General features: G+C 41.4%; 1 protein-coding gene across 1 annotated transcript in view; it reads left to right on the top strand.

Annotated features, from left to right (window-relative positions):
* Positions 1-21,515, top strand: part of TYRO3 (TYRO3 protein tyrosine kinase) — a 156,139-nt gene that overhangs the window by 111,749 nt on the left and 22,875 nt on the right. The window contains exons 8-14 of the mRNA XM_075844875.1: positions 6,767-6,909; positions 8,121-8,265; positions 14,902-15,031; positions 15,969-16,069; positions 16,650-16,745; positions 16,872-16,952; positions 19,017-19,109. Coding sequence (XP_075700990.1) covers positions 6,767-6,909; positions 8,121-8,265; positions 14,902-15,031; positions 15,969-16,069; positions 16,650-16,745; positions 16,872-16,952; positions 19,017-19,109 — 789 coding nt within the window. The remainder of the gene's footprint in view (positions 1-6,766; positions 6,910-8,120; positions 8,266-14,901; positions 15,032-15,968; positions 16,070-16,649; positions 16,746-16,871; positions 16,953-19,016; positions 19,110-21,515) is intronic.

Genomic DNA, 21,515 nt, shown 5'->3' with positions numbered 1-21,515 from the left:
GGATTCAGACACTAGGGCTCCCAGAATAGTCGAATTTCGACAACCGAAGTCTTCAAAACAGTGGAAAACTGAGACATGAGACTCTCAAACTGGTGGAAAGCTGACTCTTGGAACAGTGGAAAGTTCATACCTGAGTCTCTTGAAAAGGTGCAGCAAGGACGCCTGAGGTTCTTGAACCTTTAGGCTGGATTCACACGAGGTCATTACTTCCGTAATTGACAGACGTATTTCGTCCGCAAGTCCTGGACCGAACACAGTGCAGGGAGCTGGGCTCCTAGCATCATAGTTATGTACGATGATAGGAGTCCCTGCCTCGCTGCAGGACAACTGTCCCGTACTGAAAATATGATTACAGTCAGTGGCGTAACTACCGCCGTAGCAGCCGTAGCGGCATGAGGGGGCCCGTGTCGCCCGCCGTCACGGGCCCCCACCATGGCCGGAGGCTTTGCTAGCAGCCGCTATGGCTGCTACAGCGCGACGCCACTGAACATGACTACGGCAGAGCAGGGAGGTATCTCCCTGCTCTGCCATTAAAGAGGCTCTGTCACCAGATTTTGCAACCCCTATCTGCTATTGCAGCAGATAGGCGCTGCAATGTAGATTACAGTAACGTTTTTATTTTAAAAAAACGAGCATTTTTGGCCAAGTTATGACCATTTTTGTAATTATGCAAATGAGGCTTGCAAAAGTCCAAGTGGGTGTGTTTAAAAGTAAAAGTCCAAGTGGGTGTGTATTATGTGCGTACATCGGGGCGTTTTTAATACTTTCACTAGCTGGGCGCTCTGATGAGAAGTAACATCCTCTTCTCTTCAGAACGCCCAGCTTGTGACAGTGCAGATCTGTGACGTCACTCACAGGTCCTGCATCGTGACGGCCACATCGGCACCAGAGGCTACAGTTGATTCTGCAGCAGCATCAGCGTTTGCAGGTAAGTCGATCTTACCTGCAAACGCTGATGCTGCTGCAGAATCAACTGTAGCCTCTGCTGCCGATGTGGCCGTCACGATGCAGGACCTGTGAGTGACGTCACAGATCTGCACTGTCACAAGCTGGGCGTTCTGAAGAGAAGAGGATGTTACTTCTCTTCACAGCGCCCAGCTAGTAAAAGTATTAAAAACGCCCCGATGTACGCACATAATACACGCCCACTTGGACTTTTACTTTTAAACACACCCACTTGGACTTTTGCAAGCCTCATTTGCATAATTACAAAAATGGTCATAACTTGGCCAAAAATGCTCGTTTTTTAAAAATAAAAACGTTACTGTAATCTACATTGCAGCGCCGATCTGCTGCAATAGCAGATAGGGGTTGCAAAATCTGGTGACAGAGCCTCTTTAAACAAAAGACATGTATCCCCTATCCACATGATAGGGGATACATGTGTGATCGCTGGCAGCGATAGGGAGAACGGGGGACTGAAAGTCCCCTGAAGTTCTCCATCACAAAACTCGGACTTCCGGGGTCTGTGTCGGCAGCTCCGTAGAAATGAATGGAGCGCCGGTCGCGCTTGTGCGCATGCGTGACCAGCGCTCCTTTCATTTTTATTGAGCTGCGCAGACGCTGGAAGTCAGAGGTTAGTCATGGAGAACTTCGGGGGACTTTCGTTAGCGCCATGTATGGCGTTCTCTACAGAGGGGGCTGTATGGAGTTATCTACAGGGGGACTCTGTATGGCGTTCTCTACAGTGGGGGCTGTATGGTGTTATCTACAGGGGGGCTGTATGGCGTTATCTACAGAGGGGGCTGTATGGCGTTATCTACAGGGGGGCTGTATGGCGTTATCTACAGGGGGGCTGTATGGCGTTATCTACAGAGGGGGCTGTATGGCGTTCTCTACAGGGGGGCTGTATGGCGTTATCTACAGGGGGATGTATGGCGTTATCTACACAGGGGGCTGTAAAAAAGGCACTATCTACAAGGGGGGGTTGTGTGACACCCAGGGGAGGGGGGGCCCCAGTCAAAAGTTTACTATGGGGCCCAGTCTTTCCTAGTTACGCCCCTGATTACAGTACAAGACAGTTGTCCTGCAGCGAGGCAGGGACTCCTAGCATCGCACATAAGTATGATGCTAGGAGTAGAAAAACAAAAGAGGAGAACCTCCAGCTCACCTTGTAAGTACAAATTGATGTACTGTAGACTTCGCACGGATCCTCGCGTCGGCACGCGTTGTATGAGTTTCAAGAGAAAGAGGTTTTGGATCCAGCGTAGCTGTAACTAAAAAGGAACTCGTTCCAAGTTTAATGAAAAAATATATCCATTTAAAAGAGGTCAATCGAAATGATGTCCTCAGGTGCTGGGAGAGAAGTAGGAAATAAAGGAAGCCTACGCGTTTCAAACGCTAGCTGCGTTCTTAGTCATGGCTGGGACTAAGAACGCAGCTAGCGTTTGAAACGCGTAGGCTTCCTTTATTTCCTACTTCTCTCCCAGCACCTGAGGACATCATTTCGATTGACCTCTTTTAAATGGATATATTTTTTCATTAAACTTGGAACGAGTTCCTTTTTAGTTACAGCTACGCTGGATCCAAAACCTCTTTCTCTTGGAATATGATGCTAGGAGCCCGGCTCCCTGCACTGTGTTCGGTCCAGGACTTGCGTCCAAAATACGTCCATCAATTACGGACGTAATGACCTCGTGTGAATCCAGCCTTAGAATAGTATCAACTGGATTAGTGGAACATAGACATCTGAGCCTCTGGAAACGGTGGATTACTAACACCGCCGACTCTCAGATTAATGTTATGTATTGATGCATGAATTGCTTCAAACAGTGTTCTAGTAATACCTGAGGCTCTCCAAACAATGCAGTACTGCCACCTATGGCTCTAAAAACCGTGAAACATTGGCACAAGAAATTCTAAGAACAGTAGAATGGTGACAACAGAGGCACTTGGATCAGCAGAATGATGATAACGAAGGCTCTTGGAATATTGGATGTCTACATTTCAGGTCCAATAAAAACCACTGTTATAGAGAAAAAGGCTCTGTCGATCTTCCCATGGATTTTATAATGGGATTTTTCCAAAAAATGTATCCATCATGGATCCATCAGAAGCAGAAGTCTAGATGTGAACCGAACCTAATAAAAATAGAATTACTGAATCGAATAAAAAAAAATTATATTATTATTGATCTTTTCTTCCATATTTGTTTTAAATGGTAGCAGGAGATTTAGGGGGAGTTCACACAGAGTTTTTTTACGAGTTTTTGACATGGAAACCGCGTCGGAAAATGCACCAAAAAACGGCCAAAAATGCCTCCCATTCATTTTTATAGGAGGCGGAGGCGGTTTTTTCCCGCGAGCGGAAAATCCGGCTTGTGGGAAAAAGGGACATGCCCTAGCTTCAGGTGTTTACGCATCTGACCTCCCATTGACATCGATGGGAGGCAGAGAAAGCGTATTTCACAGCGTTTTATGCCCGCGGCGCTCAATGGGCGCGGGCGAAAAATGCAGCAAAAATCGGCATGCAGGCAGAGTAAAATCTGCCTCAAAATTCCAAATGGAATTTTGAGGCAGATTTTCCTCTTGCAAAAAACTCTTTGTGAACCCAGCCTTAACTACACTTATGTCCCTAGGCAATGTTGACAAAAATAATTCAATTGATAAAGCAGCCTTGCAAGTTTATAAAAGTTATTATCCAGTCTTGCATGAAGTAGTATTATCACGTTGGAAGTAAACCTGATAGTTAAGGGGAAATACATTAACCAGTTCAGGTCCGGGCTATTTTGAGCCTTCGGGACAAGACACCGTTGATAATAATCCAGGTGATACTATTCTAAATGTTCAAGAACCTCAGGCGTCATTGCTGCACCTTTTCAAGAGACTCAGGTGTGAACTTTCCACTTTTCCAATAGTCAGCTTTCCACCAGGCATTTTTAAAACGCGTTACTTAAACGGCTATAACTTTTTTATTTGTTGGGCTAGCGATGTCATTTTTGCAATCTTTTTTTCGTAGACAATGCAGGTTTCCTTTTCTTTTTCCATACACAACCTTTTTTGCTATTTTAGAATTTTTAGGCTTAAAGTTTGAAAACAATAGTGAAAAAATAAGCTTTTGTACTTTTAGCTATTTTTTTCTGGTAATAACATAGTTTTACCCTAAAATAGACCCTTTATATGTGATCATCCCTGTGTACCGTAAATTCTAATATATTACATGTCTATATTACGGTAATTGGGTCAGGGCTAGCGTTACGACAATGATTGGCGGGGGGGGGGAACGTTTTTTTTGGGGTGGGTATTTTATGTGTATTTATTATTTTAAAAATTTGCACTTTATTTTACTTTTATTTTTTTATTATTATGGTCTGTCCCTCAAAGGTCAGAAAAGACCTTTGGGGAAATTAATTTTTTTTTACTTCTTTTACGCCATGTTTTTCCACTGTAACTGGGGAAATCAGCCCTCTTATAGTGACTATTGTCACTAATAAGGCTGTGCTGGGTCTAGTAAGACCCAGCAGCAGTCTGCCACTAACGGCAACCGGCGATCATGTGATCAGTCACATGATCACCGGGACCAATAGAGGCAGCGGCGCCGCCTCTATTCATATATACAGCGCTCATTGCTCGGGCTGCAAGCTAAAACCTGCGCTGTAAATAGTATATGGCGCAGGTTTTAAGGACCCTGACCGCCGGCAGTAAATACACAGTCAGCGGTCGGGAACTGGTTAAAGAAGCACTCCAGCAATTATTATTTTGTGCCTATATAGTACAGCATGGGCTACTATTAAAGAACAATGTAGAAGCTCTTGTGTATGCCTTGCGTATACCTGCCTTAGTTGATGTATCATTTTTGGGTGGTCTGCCATCTTGGTCCCTTCTACCCCTCTGATGTGGTTCTTCTAATGCAGCCTACATTTCCTCATCATGCCTCTGGCTTTGCAGAGGCAGATGGGGAAGAGTCTCATCACAATGCACTTGCTCAGACTCCTATCTAAGTGCAGTAAGTAAAAGATCAGTGGCACAGAACTTCTGTCCTCACATTACAGAGTCTTAGTGTATCCTATGTGAAACAGCTCAATCTGTCTCCTTTGCTTCCTGCTAGTGATAGGTTTCTCCTTGCAAGCAGGATGCAGAAGAAAGCAGTGAGAAGCTGCATCTCCTAGGAATACACTGGACGCTCTGCACACATCACGCACAGATAGTATAGACTGTTAATGTAAGTCAGGGAAGTTTTATACCTCTGCAGCGGTTTATTGTATGGACTCTACATATCACTTAACTCCTGCTCCCTTAGGGCAGAAATTATATCTTCAGCAGCTCTATATGCATGGAGAACATACAGAGAAATAAGGGGGTGGAGCTAGGTGAGTGGAGAGGAGTCTCAGAGCTGCTAGGAGGGATTTGATAGGGGATTATGTAATCCTGTAGTTCACAAGTCAACCACACAGGAGAGACTGACATCCTGTCTGCACATGAGAGCATGGTCTATTCTGGTGGTCTTACCGAGATCACATGACACAGCTGCCCATAATGAAAGAGTTCAAAATGTATAGATGCAACTGAGCTAGGGAGAAACCAATGACACTGCTAGAATATTACTAGTGAGTTAGTATTAGATGTACAAAAAATAATAATTCTGGAGTGCTTCTTTAAAGAGGATTTCTATCAGGATCATTAAAAAGTGACAACCAATATGGCTGCTTGTTGTCACACTTGCAAATATGGCTGAACTGAATAGAGAAATACCAATATGTCCAAATAATAGCAATAAATACAATTACTGGACTATTGCTGTAACCTCTGATTCAATAATATATGGCCTTTTTCCATTTATCTTCCTTGTGCTCCTCTCAGTTAGGCTGGCACATGTGTTTTGCCTATAGAAGATATACTACTTTCTAATAAACTGCTTGAATCCGATTATCTTCTGTTTCACAGTGTTTCCTGTAGGGTTATTAAATTATACTATAGTGACATCCTTTGGGGAATATGTTGGAACAATATGCTAACTATATACCAGGTGAAATGAATAGTCTGATCTTGGGAGAGCCAGTTTTACATAATCTACTATTAAATGTTATATTATGGGTTATTTGTACCAAGGTATCCCCGGGAAATGTCATTATAGCTTTTACAGTAGGTTTCTATTATATAGTCATTTTTAAAGATGACTCCGTCAGAACACATTTTTAAGGCTTATTTGTACAGTCTGTCATTTAATGTATGAATATTCTAAAGGATGTATTCTGCGCTATTAGATTTACATACATGGGTCTCTGCACCCTCTAATGACGAGGTTGTTAAGAAGAGTTTTTATCTACTGCCTCAAGTATCTTCTCTGTGTAACCTCAGGAAGGTTTTGTTAACAAAATACATGAAGCTGTACACACATATCATGACTCCGGAGCTGATCTAGGGAACCCAAAAGTCTGCTTGATATTAATTTTTTATGATTTGTAACACGTTTGCAATTTCAGTGCATGTAAGTTATCTTTGGCCATTTGTATAGCCATTCAAAATTACCCCAAAAAATTACTAGGATACCTGGCTCCTGGAGTTTGAGCAGATGTATATATGGACAGTATGTGTGTACATGTATATATGCAGTAGTGATAAGATTATGTGGCGTGGCCAAGTTCTGGTTGACCAAAGCCTCTGGGAAAAAATTGGGTCCTTTAGGACCAAGTAACTGCAGTAAGTATTCTCCTGTATATTGATGTAGAATTCTGTATATTGATGGTGTTCTGTGGACTCGTTAATAAATCACACAGTCACCTAATTTTGGGTAAAATTTAAATAAGTTCTAAAAATTTTGTCTACAGTTCCGCTGTTTTTGCCGCAAAATATTCATCTGACGAGGACGGATTCGGGCTTGATGCTAGAATGGGAAGAAGTTCCACCAGATCTGCAAAACTATAGTCTGCAGGGATATAGAGTGCAGTGGGAGCAGGACAATGGAACACAGGTAGACCATATCTGCATATTATTGTGTTTTTTTTGTTTTTATACTATAAAAAAAAAAAGTACTAAGAAATCCAGAGAGAGGAGATACCTGTTGCAGTGTATTTCTCTGTCTGTCTATCCTGAATGCTTACCATAAACTACAAAATTCTGGAGAGAGCTGTCACCATGGATCCCATATTCAGTACAGGAGCCCTGCAATTTGACTCCTATTATCGAAGTAAGCAAAAGCCAATAACTAAAGGTGGTTTTGCATAGATGTTTTCACATAGACATTCTATGAGAGCGGTCTTCAGCCAGACTGGGAGCGCTGATCACATCCGAAGGAGCAAAGCGCTCAGCTGAACGCTTCTGCTCCTTCGTTTCAGCAATGGTGGGGTTCTCGGCACCCGGACTGCCACTGGTCCAAATTTTTTATATGTCTCAATGACCTATCAAAAGTTTGAAAGTGTAGTTCCTATTTAACTGTATTAAGAAATTGAAGATCTTTCACAAGTGCTGCCTCATTTTATTAAAACAGGAGAGTATACATTAACCCACTGCAAAGAATAACATGTACGTCACATATAGAAGCCATATAAAGTCCAATTCCACATTCCTTGAGACAGTAGTGAATTTAGGGCCGGTTCACATCAGCATTAGGGTTCTGTTAAACCTTTCAGTCAGAGGGACCGATGAACGGAAAGCCGAACAGAAACTATAGCTTCCGTTTGCATTACTATTGATTTAAATGGTAATGTTTCCGTTCCGTAAAGTATACGGGTTTTTTTTCACTGAAAAAATAGCGTAGTCGGCTATGCTATTGTTTCCATGGAAAAAAACTGAAACTTTACGGAATGGAAACAAACAAACTGAAACTGAAGCATTACCATTGAAATCATGAGTGGAACCCGAACGCTGATGTGAACAGGCCCTAAGAAGGCATTTGTAGAGGAACTTGTGTCATTTAATGCAGTCCTTTTTATTTTTTTTGTGTTGCTCGGTTTCAATTCTATAAAATATGCTTGACCCAGTTAGAAACTGTAACTGTTCCCTCGTTAAACGGTTTCTATGTGATATATACATACAGTGACCATTTTTGCTATGAAGAGCAATACATTTCTATCTACAGTATATCATAGAAAGGTTTATCCGATCCAACTTCCCTAATAATTTTATCCTTTATCTATCCTTGGATTCTCTCTCAGAAACATATGTCTCTTCTTCTATTCACAGGGAGAGGTGTTTGTTCAAGGAACTCAAGTCAATCTGACTTTCTGGGATCCTCAGAAGGACCTAACTGTGAGGGTCTGTGTAGCAAATTCTGCTGGTTGTGGACCTTGGAGTGACTTTCTTCTTGAGGCCCCCAAAGAAGAAGCTGGTGAGTAAGCCTAGGTGTAGATCGGAGTTTCTCAACACAGGTCTTCAAGTTCCCCCAAACAGGGCATTATTTGAGGTTTTCCAATAGCGGGATCAAATTACTGATGTATGGAAACTGCACAGTATTAAGGAAATCTTGAAATCTGCTTGTTGGTTGCATGTAATTAAAGGGTAACTAAACGTTCAACAAACTTCTGACATGTCATAGTAACATGTCAGAAGTTTTGATTGGTGGGGGTCCGAGCACTGAGACCCCCACCAATCGCTAAAACGAAGAGGCAGAAGTGCTCGTGTGAGCGCTCAGCAGCTTAGTTTCTGTTGAGCTTTTTACAGAAATCAATGTATCAGAGTACGGGCTCAATAGAAAGTCTATGAGCCCGTACTCCGATACATCGGCTTTCCAGAAAAAGCTGAACAGACATGAAGCGGCTGAGCGCTCACACGAGCACTTCTGCCTCTTTGTTTTAGCGATTGGTGGGGGTCTCAGTGCTCGGGCCCCCACCAATCAAAACTTCTGACATGTCACTATGACATGTCAGAAGTTTGTTGAATGTTTAGTTACCCTTTAAGTACATGCAACAAACAAGCAGGTCAAAATTTAAAGAGGGGAAGGGGAGATCGAGCATGCGTCACCGGGGACATCCACTGAGCTCTAAACGTGCAGGTCCACCAGTAGGGAAGTCTGAGAAAGCAGGGCTTGAAAATAATAGAAGAGATACAAAAAGCAGCCAACAACATAGTTCAACCTCTGTAGGTGCATAGACACATATCTAAAAAAAAAAAAAAATCATAACGAAGGTGTACATTCTCCAGCAAGATTTATGTTAAGAAAAATTGGAAAAACACAGACTTGAATGAGTAATTTGAGAGACTGGTTGCTATAGATACAATACAGTAGTTTTATCAATGTGGTTGTCAGGCAACCATTCCTTAGTAACGAGTCTCAGATTACTCAGATCTGTATTTCAAGGTTTAAAGAGGCTCTGTCACCAGATTATAAGTGCCCTGTCTCCTACATAATCTGATCGGCGCTGTAATGTAGATAACAGCAGTGGTTTTTATTTTGAAAAACGATCATTTTTGAGCAAGTTATGATTTTAGATTTATGCTAATTAGTTTCTTAAAGACCAACTGGGCGTGTTTTTACTTTTGACCAAGTGGGCGTTGTAAAGAAGTGTATGGCGCTGACCAATCAGTGACCAATCAGCATCATACACTTCTCATTGTTCCAGCCCAGCATGATCCACAGCACAGTGTGATTGTGCAGTGAAAGAAGCGGGGCTAGAACAATGAGAAGTGTATGACGCTGATTAATCACTGATTGGTCAGCCTCATACACTTCTTTACAACGCCGACTTGGTCAAAAGTAAAAACACGCCCAGTTGGTCTTTAAGAAACTAATTAGCATAAATATAAAATTGCTCATAACTTGCTCAAATATGATAGTTTTTCTAAATAAAAACCACTGCTGTTATCTACATTACAGCGCCGATCAGATTATGTAGGAGACAGGGCACTTATAATCTGGTGACAGAGCCTCTTTAATTTAAACAGAGCTAAGGGCTGAGAAGGCGCAGGAAGGGTATGTTCACACGGGCTATTTTCAGCCGTTTTTGTGGGCCGTAAACTATCTGAAAAATGGCTAAAAATGCAGGGGCTGAACGCCTCCAAACATGTGCCCATTGCATTCAATGAAAAAAATGGCGTTCTGTTCCGATGGGGCGTTATTTTACGCCTCCTTTTCAAATAACGGCGCGTAAAAAGATGCCCTGTAAAAAGAAGAGCTGTTCTTCATTGACTCAATAGAAAAACAGCTCCAAAAACAGCTGTAAAAAACGCCGCAATAAACGCTAGTTTGATTAAAAAATGGCTGAAAATCAGGAGCTGTTTTCCCTTGAAGATCCCAGCTGTTTTTTGTTAAGCGTGTGAACATACCCTAAGCCGTACTAGATTCAAGCTTTTCTTTCTCTTCTTGGAAAAGTATATTTTAGAGGTGCAGCGCCTCTTTAAAAATAGGTCTCCTCTTAACTCTGTCTAAAAAAAAGCAAGCCAAATGACTTGCAGATAGAAATTATATGTCTAACTCATTCCTAAGGTCCTTTTACACAGGTCAATGATTGGGCGAACGAGCGTTCCTATAAATGCTCGTTCCCAGGGCAATTATCCGCTGCCCAACGGGCAAACGCTTATTCAATGACTGATGGCATCCTTTATGTGGCCTAAAAAAATGGCCGCTAGACGGCAGTACATCTCCCCTTGTAAACAGGTGATGTGCTGCCGACAAGATGCAAATGCAGGGGGACTAATGAAGGTATTAGCGATCGTTCATCCTCATACATTCTCATCATTGCTCCATGTGAAATAAATGTTAACGAGCGCCGATCAAGGTGCTGTATCGTCGATCCGCGCTTGTTTCCTGACCAGGAAGTCTGGCCACCATAAGTGGTTAATCTAAACATCTACAATCTTCTTATGACTACACCACTTTTATTATGGTATATAGTTTGCAAGTAAGGCTGGGTTCACACGACCTATTTTCAGACGTAAACGAGGCGTATTATGCCTCGTTTTACGTCTGAAAATAGGGCTACAATACGTCGGCAAACATCTGCCCATTCATTTGAATGGGTTTGCCGACGTACTGTGCAGACGACCTGTAATTTACGCGTCGTCGTTTGACAGCTGTCAAACGACGACGCGTAAATTGACTGCCTCGGCAAAGAAGTGCAGGGCACTTCTTTGCCACGTAATTTGAGCTGTTCTTCATTGAACTCAATGAAGCACAGCTCAAGATTTACGAGCGTCTCAGACGCCTCGCAAAATGCGAGGAGGAGCATTTACGTGTGAAACGAGGCAGCTGTTAACAGTCTATCTTTTCACACGTAAATGCCTCTCATCGTGTGAACATACCCTAAAGCTTGTTGATGTCCCAGTAACCTATAGGGAAACATGTAAGGAAATTATATATATAATTAGGACAAATTCCATATCTACTGTGATTAGTGCAGTATTTTAATTTGCAGCAATCAATCTGAAGCGCAAATGGTTAACCCAGGTATTTGCCTTAATCATCCCCAGGAAGCATAACTTGCATTAATGGAACGCTGCACGGTTAGTCACTAATGGTTTAATTCTTTTTAATCTTAAGACAAATGAGTTGTGATTGTCCCTTTTTCCCGTTAAGGCCAATCTGAACAGCTAGCGCTCATTTAAATTGGAAGATTGTTTAAGCTGTGCCTGATGAATTTTCTAAATATAACTCCTTTACAGTCTGCTAAACTTTTTTTTTTACTTCCTTTGTGCCAATTTTGGCTGCCAATTGGTATCTGCGTTAGCTCACAAAGTTGAACTCCTATATACACCTGCAGCTTCTATTCGTGGAATCGTAATAGTGATTATGTAAACTTTTGAGTGGGCAACTGATTTCTGTGCCATGTTCAGCTCGGTGCACCCTTTTCAGATGTCTTTTTTGATGCTCTCCAAACGCTCTTGTATATATCTCCGCCTTTCCCAAATTCTTTTACATTCACTGCGGCTCCCCCGCAATACATCATCTGATCTCTTTCTCATACTGTTTAGATTACTTAAAAAACGAAAATGCCTACAGCCTTTGAAGTCAGCAGTAGAATGTACAAAGGACAAATTTGTGTATACATATAAACTCCTGTAGTATCCATAATATATTCCTGGCCTAAGTTCTATTCTTTAGTCCTCATTATACATAACTTCAATTCAGGAGCTACTAAGACAATTACAAAACAACTCTTTGTCATATCCGTCTCATAGCTACCGCTCCATTTATCTTACTATCTGTGTGTTTAGCGTTGTATAGCGTTAAAATTCACTTTTTTGTATCTTAGAAACCGGCAGCATTAATGATTATAAATGATCTTTGCTACCTGTGTTGACACTGGGCTTTTAGGCCCTCAGTGAGTAGACGCTGGCCTAGGGACTGCAGAAAAGAACAGAGGTTGGATAGGTAAGGGTATGTGCACACGGTAGCCGGCATTTACGTCTAAAAAGACAGACTTCTCTGAACGGCTCAAATTACGTCTGAAAGAAGTGTCCTGCACTTCTTTTGACGAGGCTGTATTTTTACGCGTCATCGTTTGACAGCTGTCAAACGACGACGCGTAAATGACAGGTTGTCGGCACAGTACGTCGGCAAACCCATTCAAATGAATGGGCAGATGTTTGCTGACGTATTGTAGCCCTATTTTCAGACGTAAAACGAGGCATAATACGCCTTGTTTACGTCTGAAAATAGGTGGTGTGAACCCAGCCTAAGGGTTAATCACGGGTCGAAGGGGTGGATGTTTTAGTTAGACCAGTTAGATAGGTGGAGTTAATTTTCCCAACGTAGTGAGAAGATTGGTGGTGGGGTAAAAGAAGGGAAGGGTTATTATTATTTAAAGAGCTGCACCTCGTAGCAGCATTTTTTTTTTTTTCTGAGAAATTTTCAGCTCCCACCTTCCCTCTTTTTTATGTTTCTGGGCTTTGTATTGTTACTTTGGAATTTCAGGTGTTGGTGCTTTTGTGTCACGGCAGGTGGCTCTTTCTCTTTGTTGCCATAAATATCCTTAACCTACATATCTACATAGTTAACAGTAATACCAGTTACAAGGTGATGTTCACCCATACTTGCAAGGAAGTGTTTTTTGGTTAGGGTCAATGTTTTCAAAAAGATGTGGCCGACCCCTAGGGTCTTCCCAAAAGAATTTAAAAATAATAGTGTGAATTATTTGTTTCTGGTTTTCCATAGAGTGCGGATAATGTTAGTGGAAATATTTAAGTTATGAACTTGGGCTGAGGAAACAAATTCTACAATTATGCATTAACTAGTAAAACACTGGGTAAAACTGCCACTGAAAATACTTGGGGATATTGGTGGACAGTAGCAACCAGTGCCAGGCAGCTGCTGCCAAGGTAAATAAAAGCATGGGATGCATCAAAAGAGGCATAGATGCACAAGACAAGAATATAGTTTTGCCTCTATACACTAGTCAGACCACACGTGGAATATTGTGTAAAATTTTGGGCACCTATGTATAAGAAGGACAAGAGCGGGTGCAAAAAAGGGCCACCAAGATAATTAGAGGAATGGGTGGATTGCAGTACCAAGAAAGGTTATCAAAGTTGCGGTTATTCAATTAAAAAAAAAAAGGGGGGTAAGGGGCAATCTAATTACAATGCACAAATATATGACTGGACAGTCCACAAGGGAGAAAAGAAAACCTGGACTGCACTTTGCTATACTTGATCTATTGCGGCACAGCAAAATAAAAATGTACGAACATGAGGTTCTTAGTAAACATTTTGATCAAATATTTTGATTGACTTCATGGCGACCTCTTTCAAGTGGTTCCCTACTCTACCACGTGTAGTATCCCATGGCAACCAATGCCACTGCAACACAGCACCTGCAGAGGAAGCAACCCAGGAGACTAACAGCACCCATGCTGCCAGTATAAGCCACCTTGGCTCTGGACCACGTCACCCCACAAATACAGCACCGCAGCAACAAAAAATCACCACACAATACCACAAAAAAATGAACAGATGGGTTGCTCCCTCTGTGGGTGCTGTGTTGTTAAAATGTTTACTAAGAACCTCATGTTCATACATTTTTATTTTGCTAAGCCGCAATAGATCAAGTATAGCAAGTGGATGTGCAGTCCAGGTTTTCTTTTCTCCTTTGTGGATATATGAATGGACAGTACGGAGATCTGTCTAATGATCTTTTTACACCTTGGCCTGCAACCATGACAATGGGGCATCCTCTAAGTCTAGAGGTAAGAAAGTTTCACCATTATCATAGACGGGGATTCTTTACTGTACGAGCAGTAAGACTATGGTGCTGGTTGATTCATTAAACAAGTTCAAGAAGGGCCTTGATGTCTTTCTTGAAAAATATAATATTGCAGGTTATGAGATTCTGGAGATGGGAGGTTGATCCAGGGATTTATTCTGATTGCTATATTTGGGGTCTGGGAGGAATTTTTCCCCTAATGGGGCAATTGACATCCATCTCATGGGCGTTTTTGCCTTCCTCTCGATTAACAAAGTAGGATTATAGGTTGAAGTTGATGGACCTGTGTTTTGTTGTTTTTTTAAACCCTATTAACTATGTAACTATGCTATTGGTGTGTCTGGACTGTGCAATGTTTAGGGAGATTTATCACAATGGGGCGGTTTCATTTTTATTGTGTGTGTGTGTGTGAGAGAGACTCCTTCAGAAGAACACAGAGATGCTTACAAGGCCTCCGGCACTGCCTAAGAACACACGTGCTTTAGGTATGCAGGATACAGTCAGCAGTATAATGGTCATGTAGCAGATGCAAGAATTTGACCTCTAATCCAGCTACGCATTCCTCCCAATTGGCATTATATGCTTAGTAATGAAGTGGTGGGCATAAAGGTAGGGGATGAAATATGAAAAAGAGAGGTCAGAAATATTTGTATTACATTTCTGAAATAGAGAAGTAGGGCATCATATTGGACTAGTGCATGAATAATCCTTACATAGTGATGGAAAAAAACCTTAAGATTGATAATTTCACATATTTGGACAAAATATAATATCGTCCTAGATATAGTGTTAAAATATATAGTGTTAAAATGCTCTTTTCCCTTGTAGGCCGACAGCAACGCCCACATACAAGAATGTCCTGGGTCCCTCTGGTTTTGGGTATCCTTACTGCCTTAGTCACAGTTGTGGCTATGACCTTAATCTTTCTGCGGAAAAGGAGAAAAGAAACAAGATTTGGGTAAGAAAAAAGTAAATTATGTAATACAACTTTGGCTTAAAATGTGCAAATTATTTTCAAGAGGAAAATCTTGTGGGTTTGAAGATATTTTGAATAGTCAGTGACTTGCAGGTTACCACATGACAATAAGTTCACACAGACGACAATGGGCACCATTGGGCTTAACATGGGCACCCTTACTTAACAAACAAGGAAGGTGGCAATTCAAGGTAAGACTGGCCCACCAGAGGATCCTCCATTGGGTCCAGGCTCTGACACATTAATGGGCATCTAATACAACTCCAAGGCAAAGAGAAACCCGTTTGGAGCTGGAACCAATAACTTTTCTTTAGGGTCCATTTTTTTATGGGTTATTTCACAAATAAGCTGTTAGACCTTATTTATATGTCCTGTGTGAGCCATGATAAAGTGAACAATGCAATTAAAAACGGATGTGCAAATGTTCTGTACAGCTGGAGGATGGACCCTTGGGATTATTCCCTCTGGTTTGTCTAAGGAACCCCAATTTGAGACAGTGGCTCAAACTTCTAAAGAAAGTAGGACAGGAAAAAACCTCTTGGACTCAAATATGGAAGAAAAGTGATTATAGGTTAGACCAGCATCAGGATTGTATTTTTTATAAGGCCTTCAGCCCACTATGCCCCTGAATTGCACTGCACATAAAGGTAAAAGCGAGTTGATGGATTTATTTTGGCAAAATCGGATGATTGTAACAATATACGGCCATGTTTAAACATGGGTTATTATTACTAGGGAATATTGTTTTGTATTGTTATAGTCTCCATCCTACAAATTATTGTCTCCGCAGTCATTTAACATTTTTTTTTTTAACAAAATTTTTACAATTAGGGTAAAAAAGAATAAAGTAGTCAGCTATTTTGAGTAAACTAATGTTGGACATTCCATTTTCTCTCTCTTTTTATGAACGTTTTGTTAGACACGTGTTTGGTTCGATGCTTGGTCGCGGTGGTCCAGTTATCCAGTTTACTGCTGCCAGGTCTTTCAACAGGAGGGGAACTGAGGTCTTGGAGGCTACATGTAAGTCCAAATTCTTATTTTAGAGGCCGATATAACATGCAAAAACTACTATTTGTCAGGGACAACCCCTTTTAGATAGGAGACGATATCGGCACCTCAAGCAAAATGTAGTCTTATATGGCAGCGATTCAAAATGGCTCTACATACTGGCTCATAGAGTGGGGTCCTCAGCGGCTGAAATGTTAGTGGTCGGTTGCTGCTAGGGGAGAATAGCTCAGTAATACAATGTCATACGGAGGAACCACATGGTGACCTATGGCTCCATAGTAAAGAACCATAGGATCTCCGTGTAGCGCTGCACAGGTTCCGCACTCCCCTCTGCCATGTGCATGTGTCTTACATCTCTCCTTTTTTAAAATTAAAATTACAGGTTTACATGTCTTGGTGATCTTTTATTTCAAGGTTAGATCATTTCAGGCTGAGTTTTGATCAGAGTGAGATCCCTGATTTATACAAAAACAAAGACATCTACAATAGTTCATGATTATTTTTCCTAGTAGGATGATTCCATAAAGTAACAGTGACGATATTAATATTTGCATAAAATGAACATGTTTGTGTGTTATTCCTCTATTCATAGTGGATAGTATTGGCATTAGTGATGAGCTAAAGTCCAAGCTTACAGATGTCCTCATTCAGCAGCAGCACTTTACCTTGGGACGGACGCTGGGAAAAGGTAATGAGATTTGACCTGTGTAACGTGATATAGTTACTCGTAGAGTATAGTGCTGAAAACTAGTATGTTCATTCATTGATGTTGCTTTATAAAAAAAAAAATCCCTGCTTAAATGTTTTTTATTAGGAGAGTTTGGCTCTGTCAGGGAGGCTCAATTGAAAACAGAAGATGGCTCACTGCAGAAGGTTGCTGTGAAGATGCTGAAGAGTGAGTATAATACAATTCACATTTCTTTTTATTATTCCTAATAGTTACACATTTATGATCAACGTTTCTGTTGTGACATATTTGGTGTATACAGTACTTTTCCCTTTGTACTAGATTTGTACTTTAGTGAATTATTTGGCCATACAAGGCAATGATCAGACCAAGAATCAGCTGAGGAAAGAGAGACTTAGCACTGCTGATAGAAAGCGGAAGGAGAAGACATCTGCTACACCACAGAAGATTTGTCATAGACCTTAGTTGTTGAGACATCGCACTGTATATGCCAGGCTAAACACTTTTTTGTGTGTTTTATTGCATCATTTTGTTAGGAAGCGTCTTTGTCTTTAAGATTGCCATGCCTACTGATCTAGCATCTGGGCGGTCCTGTTTACTTCCTGAGCCTATCCCACTTCTCTGTCTTCTTCCTGTCAGGTGTAGGGTGGGGTATTTATACTTTGCCTCCTCCCTCTTTCTTTGCTTGTGAATTTTCCCCTTACTTATGTGTTGTGATCAAGCTCTCACGTACCCTGTGCCCTAGACTTCTGGACTTCTTGGAAACTGACCTTGGCTTGTCTCTCGTTCACCCCTTATTTACCGATTTTGATTATCTTCTCCTGGCCGGCTCTGACCACTTCTGTACCTGATTTCCACTCCCTCTGTTTTGGACTTTCTGTTTACCCTCTGGCTATCTGGTTACCTGTTCAGGTGTAGCCTGCATTGCACCCCTTATCCAACACTGAACTCTGTTAGAAAAACCTTGGTTCTGTGCAGCTAAAACCATCCCGCCTTGCGGTGGGCTCTGGCGAATACCTCAGAGTAGCCTTAGATTCTGTCGATCAGAGCTGTGACGGATTTGGGGTTGTAGTTTTATTTGCACGCTTACTCTCGACAGTCTCCAGCAGCCTTTTGGGAATTGTGCAACCAGTGATTCCATAACACATTTATGTTGGGCCTACTCTCCTACTAGGTTGTTTCAGGTCACTTCTTCTAGATGCAGGGACAACAATGATGGTCCTCAACTTTTATCCATGGTCACATAAGCATAAAGCCCATTCAAATGTTCTAATTCCCTAAAGCAATGTATGGGAATTATGGTGGGTTAGAAATAATATTGCAAGCTGGCTATGTGTTACCAACTACAAATTCTTGAAGCACACAACTTCCTGATAGAAAGACTAGTATTTTAAATGGGTTTTCCCACCATAGTAAGTGATGGCATATTGCTAGGATGGAAGACCCCATCGATCCTAAGAATGAAGGAGCAGCAGTTTTGTTTAACTGCTGCTACTCCTTCATAGATTTTCCCTGCACGGTGCGTTACGGGGAGCACCGCTGAGAAGGGAGTAAGCCACAAGGACCTCCCACTGAACCTTGTGACATGCCATAACGTTATTGGGTGGCAATATCCCTTTAAGTGGAACATTATTAGACCGAAATTCATGCAAAGGTTGCAAAGCAGATTCAAGTACATGATTTTTGTTTGAGCCAAGAAGAGATGAGCGAATTTGTGAAAATATATTTATAGAGCTGTATTTCCCCTGTATAATGGCGATGCAGGCTGAATACAGATCTGAATTTGAGCATTTGCGCCTCCATAGTCTTATGTGGTTGATACCCCTCTGTTATAGGAAATTTTCCTGTTCTCAATGCAAATTTCCACAGATTTGTACATATTTCTTAAACTAATACAGGGTGAATGTGAGTCAATTTTGTCCCTTCCATCCCACGTTAAAATCTGCTATTTATACAGCCATAAGTAATATATAAGCACATTTTTGTGACATCATCTTGCAATTCAGTGGAAACGTATAATATGTGCTTAATAAAAAAGTAATAAACCCTCTATACTCGGTATGAAATTGAGCAGCAGATAAGTGAAGGTCATTATGTACTGGTCTGTACAGCAATGCTGGCTTTTATATCACAAGAACCTTGTTAGAAGAGATTCCAGTAGACAAGCACAGATTCAGTTCGAGCGCAGATATAATGAGCCTTCTGGATGCTAATTTCAGAGCTTGTTCCTCCGCACTTTGCCTCTTCTAACATTCTCCTTTCTCCTGCCAGCGGAAATTTTCTGCTCCAGTGATATTGAAGAATTCTTGAGAGAAGCTGCTTTCATGAAGGAGTTTGACCATCCAAACGTTTGCAAATTAATAGGTAAATATTGTTTGACATTACTTACAGTATGTGCTGCTTGCTCTGTCAATTGGGCATTATTATGGGTTGCTTTATTTTAGGATATGCTCAAAGATGTAACATATTTGACAATTTGGTTTATGTTTAAACATTTTTGGTTCGGACTTACTGTATAAATATTATTACCATTAAAAAAATACTTACAGTACATTGGAATTTTATACCCCACCCCCTAACCTAATCTTTACCGTAATGCCGCTCTTCCCTTTTACCCCCCCCCCCCCCCCCCAATTAAATCTAAACTGTTTATTAGAATATTCTACACCAGCTTGTAGTAGCCATATTGCCTGTAGAAATCACTCTGCAGGAAGCGGCATCATTTCTTGCCCTTTGCCACAGTTTCGGGGGTGGAGAGCTATCCTGCGGTGAGGAGGATGGATGACTGTATGGCAAGAGTCATACGTTATCTCAGCAGGATAGGAGGTGGCCTGGAGGATCTCAGTGACAAGGGCAGGATACACAGAATAATGGAAATGGGCCGCTGTCACTTGGTACTAGGACAATTGGCGAACGATGACAGATATCATATTATGGCATAGAGCCAGAAGAATCATCGCTAGCTTCAAGCATCAGGATTGCAGGTAATAATTGAGTGGAGCTTCCCTTTAATATATCAAGAAACTTATGTATGAAAGGTACAAATGGAGGTAACTAGACCTACCAGTTGGATCATTGTTACAGTTGAAATTCCAGTTAAAATCCTCTTCCTGAGCGATCTATAGAGCACTTTAGTTCTGGAAAACAGTGGTAGTCTGAGATTAAACTTTACCAATGTCATCTTCGCACATGTACCCAAGATATATCATACAATTTGGACTCAATTTTTTTCGTTTAAAGGGCTTGTATCTAGAAATACCTTGCATACCTTTTTTGATAGGTTGGAAGGCCTGCCCTGTAACTACAATTCATCACAGAATATTTGCCAGCTGCATACTATTGTCGAGGCTTATGTAGATGTGTCAGCAAGCATGAGGGAAATTCCTTAGCTGCAGAAACCAAGAGAGACAAGGGTTTGTGGCTGACAGGTGGGGAAATATTCATTAGTATAGAGATTGTGCAATGTTGTTATGTTGTTTTAGAGGCTGATAGAGCTGCTTTATTCAGTCTGGGCCCAGATCTACTCACATGGCAGAGACCGCACACACTTAGTAGGTCTAGTATTGATCAGTTGTTAACGCCACGGCTAAAGTAATATCATATGCCAGTCAGTCAAGTGAATTGACAACCATGTGATACATGGACAAGGCTGGGTCCGCCTGAGCCACTATTCTTTGCGGCTCTCCACTGGCACAGTGGGACATCATAAATACATTATGAGAGTAGTTCCCATACACATTATATGCATGTGGATTGTTTTAGTTTCCTTGGGAGGCAGGCAACTCCTTTTACATGTTTTTATTTTATAAGTTTACTTTTATAAACCAGCCGTTAACTGTGGTCACTGTGTTAGTAGCGAAATGTGTAGTCAAATATAAGTGGCATTATAAAAGGTGTCTCTGTGCTGTATAGTAGTATGAAATGCTTAAAAGGCTATACCCATCTTGGACATTTATGGCATATCTACAGGATATGCCATAAACGTCTGATAAATGTGGGTGCCACCTCTGGGACAAGCACCTATCTCTAGAACTGAGCCCCCTGACCCCTTTCCCACCTTCTGCTGCTGGGCTCTAGTCACTGAGTTACGGGGGGCCGGCTTTTTCGGAAACAGTAGAGCGTGTTTTGCTACGCTGTTTCTGGAACTCTCATAGATCTAAATGGGAGTTCCGGAAACAGCAATCTCCCGAATTCTGGAAACAGCATAGCAAAGTGCTCTGCTGTTTCCAGAAAACCAGGCAGACTCATAACCCAGTGGCAGCAGCCCAGTAACATTGCCAAAGGTAGAACGGGGGTCAGGGGGCCCTGTTCTAGAGATAGGTGTGGGTGCCAGAGGTGGGACCCGCATATTTAACATATATGGCATATCCTGTGGATATGACATAAAGGGGTATTTCCACCTTGGACATTTAAGTGAAATTCTTGTCCACGGTTGCTTGTCAAGCTGTTCAACCTCTTCAGTTGGCTTGACCTATATTAGATTTTTTTCTTCAATTTCCTGCATTCTTTGCTAGGAGTTTGTGAAAACAAAGTTAACAGCTATTTGTTTTCTGATCAGATTAGATGTTTTATGATCGTGTTTATTTCTTCTACCACATTTAGTCATATGTCTACGTATTTTATCGTGATTAATGAGGTATAGCTCTGCCTTCCCCTAGATTCTCCTTTCCATTCTCTTTTAAGCATTTTCTGCACCTTGGGTTGCAACATGAACAAGAATTAAACAGGCTCTAGAAGAAACCTCAGCACAAGAACTGTTTGTCAGGAGCT

Source organism: Rhinoderma darwinii, chromosome 12 (genome assembly GCF_050947455.1).
Source record: "Rhinoderma darwinii isolate aRhiDar2 chromosome 12, aRhiDar2.hap1, whole genome shotgun sequence".
NCBI lineage: Eukaryota > Metazoa > Chordata > Amphibia > Anura > Rhinodermatidae > Rhinoderma > Rhinoderma darwinii.
This window is presented reverse-complemented; position numbering and strand designations above follow the sequence as displayed.